At 39.0% G+C, this 9,344-nt stretch overlaps 1 protein-coding gene across 1 annotated transcript; it reads right to left on the bottom strand.

The window, feature by feature from the left end:
• Positions 1-762: 762 nt before the first annotated feature.
• Positions 763-9,046, bottom strand: dkk3a (dickkopf WNT signaling pathway inhibitor 3a). Its single transcript, XM_042488576.2, has 7 exons — positions 8,794-9,046; positions 7,991-8,110; positions 7,851-7,910; positions 5,263-5,355; positions 4,323-4,467; positions 4,077-4,233; positions 763-2,943 (listed from the first exon to the last, which is right to left on the bottom strand). The coding sequence occupies exons 1-7, from the start codon at positions 8,989-8,991 to the stop codon at positions 2,856-2,858; spliced, it is 861 nt and encodes a 286-aa protein (XP_042344510.2). The 5' UTR covers positions 8,992-9,046; the 3' UTR covers positions 763-2,855.
• Positions 9,047-9,344: the final 298 nt, after the last annotated feature.

Genomic DNA, 9,344 nt, shown 5'->3' with positions numbered 1-9,344 from the left:
AAAATATGGGAAGACAATGAACAAAGAAAGACGAAATGACCAAAAAAATAGCAAGGATTTTTTTTAAATTTTAAATGTCATTATCATAATTATAAATATTTTTTTCACTGAGAAATTTTCCCCTAGCCTTTTAAAAATAATTTTCTAAATAGATTAATTTACTGCAGTTTTTGGAACATTTCTTGCTCATTGCCTTTTCCCCATGCTTTTGAAAGAAATCGCACCAACTTGCTCAAGTTTGTAAGGTTTAAATACTCGTGAAAGGAATCTGAAATCAGCATAAAGTAATGATGTGCCAGGTTTCAAGGGTTAAACTCACAAATCCTTCTCACCTTTTTAAGAAAAGGGGGTTTTGGTGTTAAAAATAACTTTAATTTTTCTAAAGGCAAGAGTTGTACAAGCTGCATGTCAGGTTGTAAGTGCGTAAGAACAGTGCAGAGATTACATTTAACAGTTGTAGCGGCATGTGCACCAAACAGCCAAAACAGTAAAACCACTGAAACCACCAGGTGAAGTGAATTAAACTGATCTTCTGATCATCTTCCTTGGTCCATTCCAGAGCACTTTTTGCAGTGTGGCATGCTGGGAGGCTACTGCCATTGGGGAGTGTTGTTGCCATGAGGACGGTGTACTCGATCTGCAACGGTGTGTGGTGGGATGGAGCACGTCAGGTGGAATCCACATGAATGCCAGGACCCCAGGTTTCCCAGCAAACCATCGCATTGTGACGAGGTTAGCATGAAGTTAGCATCCAGCACCAGCTGCTATTACCAGAGCTTTATTAACACATACATCCGGTATTGCTTACATTGGTATCACATCTACCTCGCTGGGTGTTGTAAGGGTAAGTCACATTGCTGTACATGGAAGACACAGAGTACATACAACCAGGAGGTGTTTGGGACCAATGTCATGTTGATCAGAGGTGTGCAACATAAGCTTGAGCTGAAGACGGCGACAAATCAAAACTTGCGCTTAATTAAAATCAAGTTGTTCCCACGATGTGACAAAAACGGGCATTAGGGCTGATAAATGGAATAAAGGACAAAAACAACATGCCTTCAAGTTTGTGGAACAAACAGCAAGAAATGAATATCACTCCAATGATAAATCTAAAAACAGGGCTGCAGTGTGTCAGATTCGTAATGGGAAAATATTTCATTACGTATAAAATGTTCTGAAACATTTAAGGTTATACTAGACTAAAAGAGTTGTATTCAGGGTTCCTGCATTCATAGAAAACCTGGAATTGTCACAGAATTTCACAATCACCTTTTCCAGGTCTGGTAAAGTCATGGACGTCTGTAAAGTTTTAGAGAAAACGTGAATTTTTTTTTCGTATGAAATTGTTTCAGTAATCTTCACTTGATAACCTTCTAAGTAAGGTAACGTAATGGCAAATTTAATTTCTATAGGTGTTGACTTAATGTTGCTCTAATATGCATGTATGCATGACGTTTTGTTTACCATTATGTACATATCTTCATTTTCTCCCTGCGCTCTTTCTCTTTCTTCACGTCAGCCAGTTCGATGAAGTTATGTTTTTAATAGTTTGACTCTGATGTTTGAAAACAACACTGAGCAAGTGGGGCGAGAATATCTTTTATGGGTTCTTAAAACGTCATGGAAAAGTTTTGAAATTTTGTGTGGAAACACCCAATACATTTACACAGTTTTTAGATGTGGATTTGGAATTTGTTAAATTTTTAGACAAGGTCGAAGTCTTATGATAGTGTATAAACTGTAGGAAAACTAAAGCTGTTTTTTCTTTGGTTAAATTAAAGATGGTTGAATTTGCTGCTCTTTTGATCGTACAGCTGATGTTTTCTGACATGCTGCTGGGTATAAGATACTGCTTGAAACACAGAGGTGTAGGTATTTAAAAGAAATAAAAACATAAGAATATATCCATACAAACAATATAGATAGAATAAACCACAACATGGCATTTTGAACATTATTTCCTCTTGTGAGTATCAGAAGTCTTCTCTGCCTTAAAAATGTGGAGGCTTTAGTCTTGGCAAAGTATAGTACGTCAAAGCCGCGAAGCAGCGAATTGCTGTAATGAAGCAAGGATTGTGGGAGGGAAAAAAGCCTTGTTACAAACAAATTTAGCTCATCGAATCAGCTAGAATTATTAATTTACCATCAAATAATCATTGAGATTTCATCAGACATGTATAAGGATTCAATATAGCTTCTAAGATGGCAATAGATTGAAGAAATCACTTGCTTATGAATATGACAAACTGTTGTAGTCATTAACACAAGCTATTTTAAAAACTATCAGAATCCTTTACCAGAGTCTGCTGACATCTCATGGTGGCGTTGGCTCGCTGTGGATGAATAAAGGCGAAATGTTACAGTTATTTTTACAGTTATTATTGCCTGCTTCTGTGATACTGTATTATTAGTCAAACAGCGCATGAAGCATGATTGTATCTGGCTGGATACTTAAGTGTCTAGAGTTGCTACAATGTGTTAATGTTATTTTTAGCATTATTGGCATTAAATAAAGGTTAGAGTTGTATCACAATATATAGATGCAGCAAATAGTCAAGAAACCAGTTTTAGTGTCAACACAGGACACATATAGTATTTCCTGGGTTTTTTTTTTTTGTTAGTGACTTTTATAGCTACATTTTCAGAAACCTTTAAAGGGTGTGAACCTCAGGTCACAATTACAGCAAATAAAATAAATATATTTTCATCCATTTTCCATGCTGTTTAGCTTAACCACTTTGGAGTAAGCTGGCGAACAGAAAGTACTGTGGCTCTGTGCAGAAGCGCTCTGGAGTCAGAGGAGACCCCTGTTCAGCTGTTTACGAGGCAATGTGAGTCAAATCAAAATGATTCTATATTATGTAGTCTATCTCTGAGTATAGACTGTCTGTCAGGTCCTCTTCACTCGAGTCTTCTCCTTTAAGGCACATGGACCCTCGCCTGTCAAAAAGCAGAGATTTGCAGTGTAGTATTGGCGATAAAAGTCAGTGAATGACATGCATGTAAAGCTTTTGTACTTTTGTGAACAGACCCATTCTCTCAACAACAAATACATGCTTTAAGGCATTCTGTGCTATTAAAAGAGCAGTGAGTAAGATTTAGAGGGATTAGTGGCATCTAATAGTGAGGACTGCAGATTTCAACCAGCTGAAACTTCTCCTGGTTAGAATTCCTTCAGTGTTCATCTTTCAGTAATTTTTAACTGAGAGCCGAATCATCCACACAGATGATTTAAACCAGTGAAAACACTGAATAAAGCAGATTTATGGGTTTTTTTTTTTTCGTTTGTTTTTTTTTTTTTAAATCTGTATTTTTCTTACGCTGCTCATCACTGAGGGGCTGCTAACCCCTTAAAACCTTAGCGAATTGGCTTGATTTCTTTCAAAAACATGGAACTAAAGAAATGAGAAACTTAAGATGAAATTACCCCAAAATTTGCAGAAATTCATAAAAAAAGTATAAGAAAATTACCCGCAAAAAAACAAGAAAAGAAAAAACTAAAAATTATTAAAATAATAAGAATTCTGTTCAAATAATTTAAAATATATAATTATGATCATTTTATATATAGTTCTCTGGATTTTTTTCCCTAGATATTTGAAAAATTATTCTCTAAATTTACACATTTCTTGCAATTTGTGGGACATTCCTTGTCAAGTTGTGAATCGCCTTGTTTCCTATGTTACTAACATACAACACAAAACACAACACAAATTAACCTTGTTTGTTTCAGGTTTAAAGGTTTAAATACTTGTGAAAGGTGTCTGAAAGCAGCATTAGAAAAGTGATGACAATCCAGGTTTCAAAGGGTTAACTATGGTGGCTAATGTGAAAACATGAAAACACAAACAGCCCTACAGAATCAGTGTTTGGTTTGTCTAGTCTGGGCTCCTGTAGAAACATGGTGGTACGAGAACCAGCTCCCTATATAGATATACATAGCTCACTCTAAGGTAACAAAGGAGGTCAGTGATTGTAAACTAATTAAAACATTTTTATTGTATTATATTTCATTTTTGCCATATTTCCCCTCTAAATCCTACACACTGGACCTTTAAATGCACTGCACTCACCCCAGGTGCTGGCAGTGGAGACCTCCTGCACAGGGGCAATGTTTCCTGGGTCCCTCGTCCTGAATGTCCCAGGACAACAGCTCCAACAGGTGGTTGGAGGCACCGAGGCAGCGCTCACGCTCAATAGGCTTGGCTGAGCAGACGGGGAAGAGCAGGGCTGAAAACACAAAGAAACACACACAGATATCTTGTGAGAAAATGTAGAGAATCACTGAGCAGCATATACTACACTGTGTTGTGCTGTACCTTTGTGGAAAAGACAGCAGAGGTCCGGGCTGCAGTCTGTCTGGTACTGACAGGTGCTGCCAGCTTCTCCTTTAGTTGCATTCAGACTGCACTGACCCCAGACACACAGCTGTTCACCACAGCACTCCTTATCCTTAGTGCATGACTGTAAGAATCGAAAAAAATGTTTTTATTTTCCTAACCTTTAATTAGACCTTTAAATATAAATGAGATCAGCAGGTCAACTGGTCTCTTATATCGGAGAGACCGGTTCTTGTTCCTACACATTGTCTATGAATTGTTAATTTGGAGATACAGCACAGCGTTCGGGTTATTTCCATGCTGAGTTTTCCAGTGCAGTGCTTTTGACGAGACCCAGATCCTGTCCTCTGTGTATTTATTATCCACTCACACTGTGCCCCTGTTGGCAGACGGCCAGTATCTTTATCCCTTTGCTTTTCTACTTTGCTTCACTGAGACCAGTTCATCCGGTGAATACAACAGAATCAGCAGCAATAACTGAGTCTTAAATAAAACCAATGGCTGACTCTCTAGAGAGAGGACTCTCATTACTATTTTTTTTTCTCCTAGATGTCCTTTGAGAGAGAGAGCGAGAGCATCGGGAAAAGACGAGCTCCTATTTAACCTTGACGCTTGCTGTTATTCCATGTGAAGCTCATAGGACAGAGTGCTCCCAAACAACACACTCCAATTACACTTGTGGACACACTGCAATGCAGTCGAGGTGAAACCCCAGCTGGCCGGAGGTGACTGTGTCTGTGTGTGTGTGTGTGTGTGTGTGTGTGTGTGTGTGTGTGTGTGTGTGTGTGTGTGTGTGTGTGTGTGTGTGTGTGTGTGTGTCTGTGTGTGTGTGTGTGTGTGTGTGTGTGTAAAAGCAACAGAAGATTATAGTAAAAAAATCAGGAATGCGCCCGTTAAAGGTAACTTTAGGTTCACTTACCACATCTATTGCTTTGCAAGGCAGACACTTAGAGTCACGTTTGTCATGAAGACAATACCGTCCCTTCCCACAGTCCCCATCACTGATGCATCCCTAAAGACAAGAGAGAAGAAGGACTACATCTAACGCCACAGTCTGAACCAAAAATTCAGATACTCAGTCATGTGAAATATCTATGGCATTGTTTATTTTTTGAAGAACATGAGTGAACTCCTCACGGTCCGCTTACATATAGAAAGGTTTTGTTGTTAAATATGCCAAAAAATGTTAAAGGTCCAGTGTCTAAGATTTAGTGGCATCAGGTGGTGAGATTGCAGCCAGCTGAAACTTTTTCCAGTTAGAATTTAATTGTTGAGGAAATTTTTACAGGAAACTGAATTATCCGCAGAGGTCTCTTCCTCTCCAAAACAAAAGGCCCCGGTGATTAAAAGCAAATTTTTCTCAGTCGCCACTGGGGTATTGCAGCAAAAAAAAAAGAAGCATTTTCCCATTTTGACCCAGGTTGTAAAATAACATGTGGTCCAGCTCCGACTGTCTCTGTAAAACTGTTAACAGGACACCTCCAACTGCAAACCAAGTCAATTATGACTCCTTCTATTCTGAATTTTTGAACCATGGCGGATTCATATTTGTAAAATTCCCTCAGAGCTGAGAAAAGCCATTTAAAAATCCATGAAGTCATCACAATGTCAAGTCTATGAGGTGTGCAGAAACTTGCGGGCAGGGCCTGCAGGAGAAACACTACTGGGCTGCATGTCTTGCAAGTAAACTTTAAAAAATTATAAAATTAAAATTAAAAAAACTTTATTCGCAGTACGCCAGCCGAGCAATTCCCCAGGAAAGAACAGGTGCCATTTTTGGGCCATCATCTGGTTATTATTAAAGTCCAGATGAGGACCTGCTCCCTATAAACGGCTCACTCTAAGGTAACGAAAACATGACAATTCCTGTTTTCAGGTGATTAAAAACTAATGAAAACATAGTTATGAATATTACATTTCATTTCCGCCTCTATATCCCCCTAAATCCGACACACTGGACCTTTAATATATCAGTCTTAGAAATGTCTGGCCACTCCATCCGTCTCTACATTGGATTTAACCCCCAGGGTAAAGAAACTCTCAATTTAAAACAAATTCAGGTCACAGTATTTTGTTCAGAGTGCAAAGTGAAGAACTGAATAAATTATAGTTTTAGGTTTCATAGGCTTCTTTGGAGTAAGTACTCAGGCAGCACATATTTATGGAGAAAGAGGCGCCTCCTCCAGTTTTATTTTTATCTCTTGTAACTGGGACAGATTCTTATCCCAGAGTTACCATATAAACAGCCATTAACCTCTCCTAACTGTCTATAATGTGTCTAACATTACATCATTCAACAGACTCCCTTCTGCCGGTATACAAAGGGCCAAAAAACACTGCAGAGTGTTGAAGTAGCAAAATGACAAGACTTATAATATATCAAATGTGATGATCCACATAATAATTATTCTGTCAATCAAAGGCGTAGATTTCTTTTCAACATTTGGGGGGGACACATATGCGACGGGGGTTGAGGCATCAGACACTTAATTCCTTGCATTCTCGTATACTATAATGCAGCAATTTGTGCATTTTCTGCATCAATTTATGGTTCAAAGGTCTTTTTTCAAAATAAAAGTCCTCTGCTACTTCCATGTTATTATTCAGGGCACAAAGGCACATTAGGATTGCACCTGTATGAGATTTCATGCACTTCAATCTATTACAGAATTGTTATGATTATCAGTGAGAGTGACCCCCGTAGGAATAAAAACAGAAGGGTTAGTTTGGGTTGAACTAATGTTTTACCACTATAATTAGGTCTTAAAACATTTTTTTCAGTATCGTAGATAAGCAAATGTACATGGTATGAAAATCGGAAACTTTCATATCACGGTATACCTTAAAACCTGTATATCGCTGCAACCCTAATGCACATGTTCTAAATATTGAGGGAGACGTGCCCCATGCATCCTCCCTGAAATATACAGGTACAGGTACAGTACTTCAGATAAATGCTTTTTTCTGATCTTTATCTATATTTATCTCTTTTGCAAATTCTAAGCCAAATAAAATCAGAAAGTTGCTCACTGAATATTGTCTTTTTGTTGTGAATAACAATATTTAAAAATCAGTGTTGCTGCATAAGAACACCCTCTGTTAGAAGCTTTAATCCTGAAAATGAATTTGAGCTACAAGCAGCAAAAGCAATAATCATCACTTATTTACCAACAATACTTTACAGTAATCAGTCCAAACACGCTTTACAAATCGCTTGCATATCAGCATTTCTTTTAACTTTTTTTTTCTTTCACGTAGTGCTGGCAATTAATAACTACAGCTGAATGAAGGCATGAAAGTACGCTGCACATCCCACACACAGACTGTCTGATTCATTAGCAGACATTATGCCAAGTCAGTGTCTGTGATGCAGCTGCCAGACATTATGCTATCTTGAGGCCTTTTCATTTTGAGAAATTCAAACTGAGCAGTCAAAGGTCATATGACAAAACACAGGGGTTCTGTTAAAAGAGGAAGTTAGACTGTAGGTAAACAAAATACACTTACATGATCAATATTGTTCCCCAGGTCACTGGACCGGACGGCTGCTGTGATGTTGTTTGTCTCCTGTGTGAAGGTGGGACATCTGTTTAGTGTCATTCACAAAGGGAAACAAACTCCATCTCACTCGTAGTTGATAAGTGTACCTGTTCTGCTGAGGTGTGGACGGATTCGTTATCAGTCACTTTATCAGAAGCAGTGTCATTTTGATGACTTGGGGGAGGGTTACTGGGATGAGGGCTGGGACTCACACTCTCGTTGTTGCTCTAGAAGGATTGGAGAGATTATCAGAGACAGATTTTATGCATTAAGAAGTCACTCCCATATTCTAGCTCCTTCCATTGCTGCCTCTAGCTTTGTCTTTGCTGAAAAAAAACCCAGCCTGGCCAGCTTAAGATGGTTAAACTGGTTGACCAGCTTGTTTGACCAGTTTAAGGTATGTTTTTGCATCATTTTTGATGGTGTAGCTGGTTATACCCATGGATCTATTACACCAGCTTGTGATGGTCACTCTTGCTGGTTCAGCCATTGAAGTTCCTGTAAAACTGAAACCAAAACAATGTCCTTGAGTATGAAGAAATAAGTGTCTGAAGGGGGAAGTATGAAAAGCAAAGGGCATAAATCAGTTAAGTCTTCTGTCATGTGTAAAGATAAATGTGCACACCTTGAGAGGCTGGCCACACCAGCTTGTCAAACCATCAAAGACCAGCAAGAACTGGGTCAGGACCATCTAAGACCATCTTCAACCAGCTAAAACCAATTAAAACCAGCTGTTTTTTTTTTTTGCAGTTTTTTTCCAGCAGGGTTATATTTCTCACAAGAGATTTCAGTGTTTTAATCATATTAAAAGGTTCTCGTAGCAATACCAAAGGTTGTTTTCTGCAGCAAGCATTAAAATAATGCCATGTCATTTTAAAAGCCAGATGCTGACTATCAACTGTCTGCTTACCTGGTGAAACGCATCCTCAGGCTTTTGCTGCGGATCCTCTGGCAGCTGCTCCACTTCCACAAACATGCGGTCCAGCTCCGATTGTCTCTGTGCGGAATCATCCTCCAGGATGTGACTGATGCCAGAGTCCACTATCTCAGGGAGGATGCCATTGCAGACTGCCGGGAGAGCCAAAACTAGCAGGACGACTCGCATCATGCTGCTGCTGCTGCTGCTGCTGCTGCACTCTGAGGGTGTGGCAGTGATGCTGAGAAACACAACAAACGTCACCACAGCTGATACGTCTCCGTCACTGAGGGGGTCATCACCTCACACACCATCAAAAAACTCCCCTGAGCAGGTGAATATCCCTATCATTAGCTGGTTTTAACAAAAATATATGAAAAAAAAGTTCCTAAATGTCTTTTTTGAACGTCTTCGACTAACTTGACAGCTCAAACGTAGATCCGGTCAAGTTTAACCACCGTTCTTAAATTAGTACGCGAGGTAAACTGATGGTAACCATGGCAATAAAACCAATAGAACGGATAGAACTTTTGGTTCATGCTAGC

This window comes from Plectropomus leopardus, chromosome 1, assembly GCF_026936395.1.
Source record: "Plectropomus leopardus strain MGB_pleo_1.0 chromosome 1, ASM2693639v1, whole genome shotgun sequence".
NCBI classification, from domain to species: Eukaryota; Metazoa; Chordata; class Actinopteri; order Perciformes; family Serranidae; genus Plectropomus; species Plectropomus leopardus.
The sequence above is the reverse complement of the archived record's forward strand: the minus strand, read 5'-3'. Positions and strand labels throughout refer to the sequence as shown.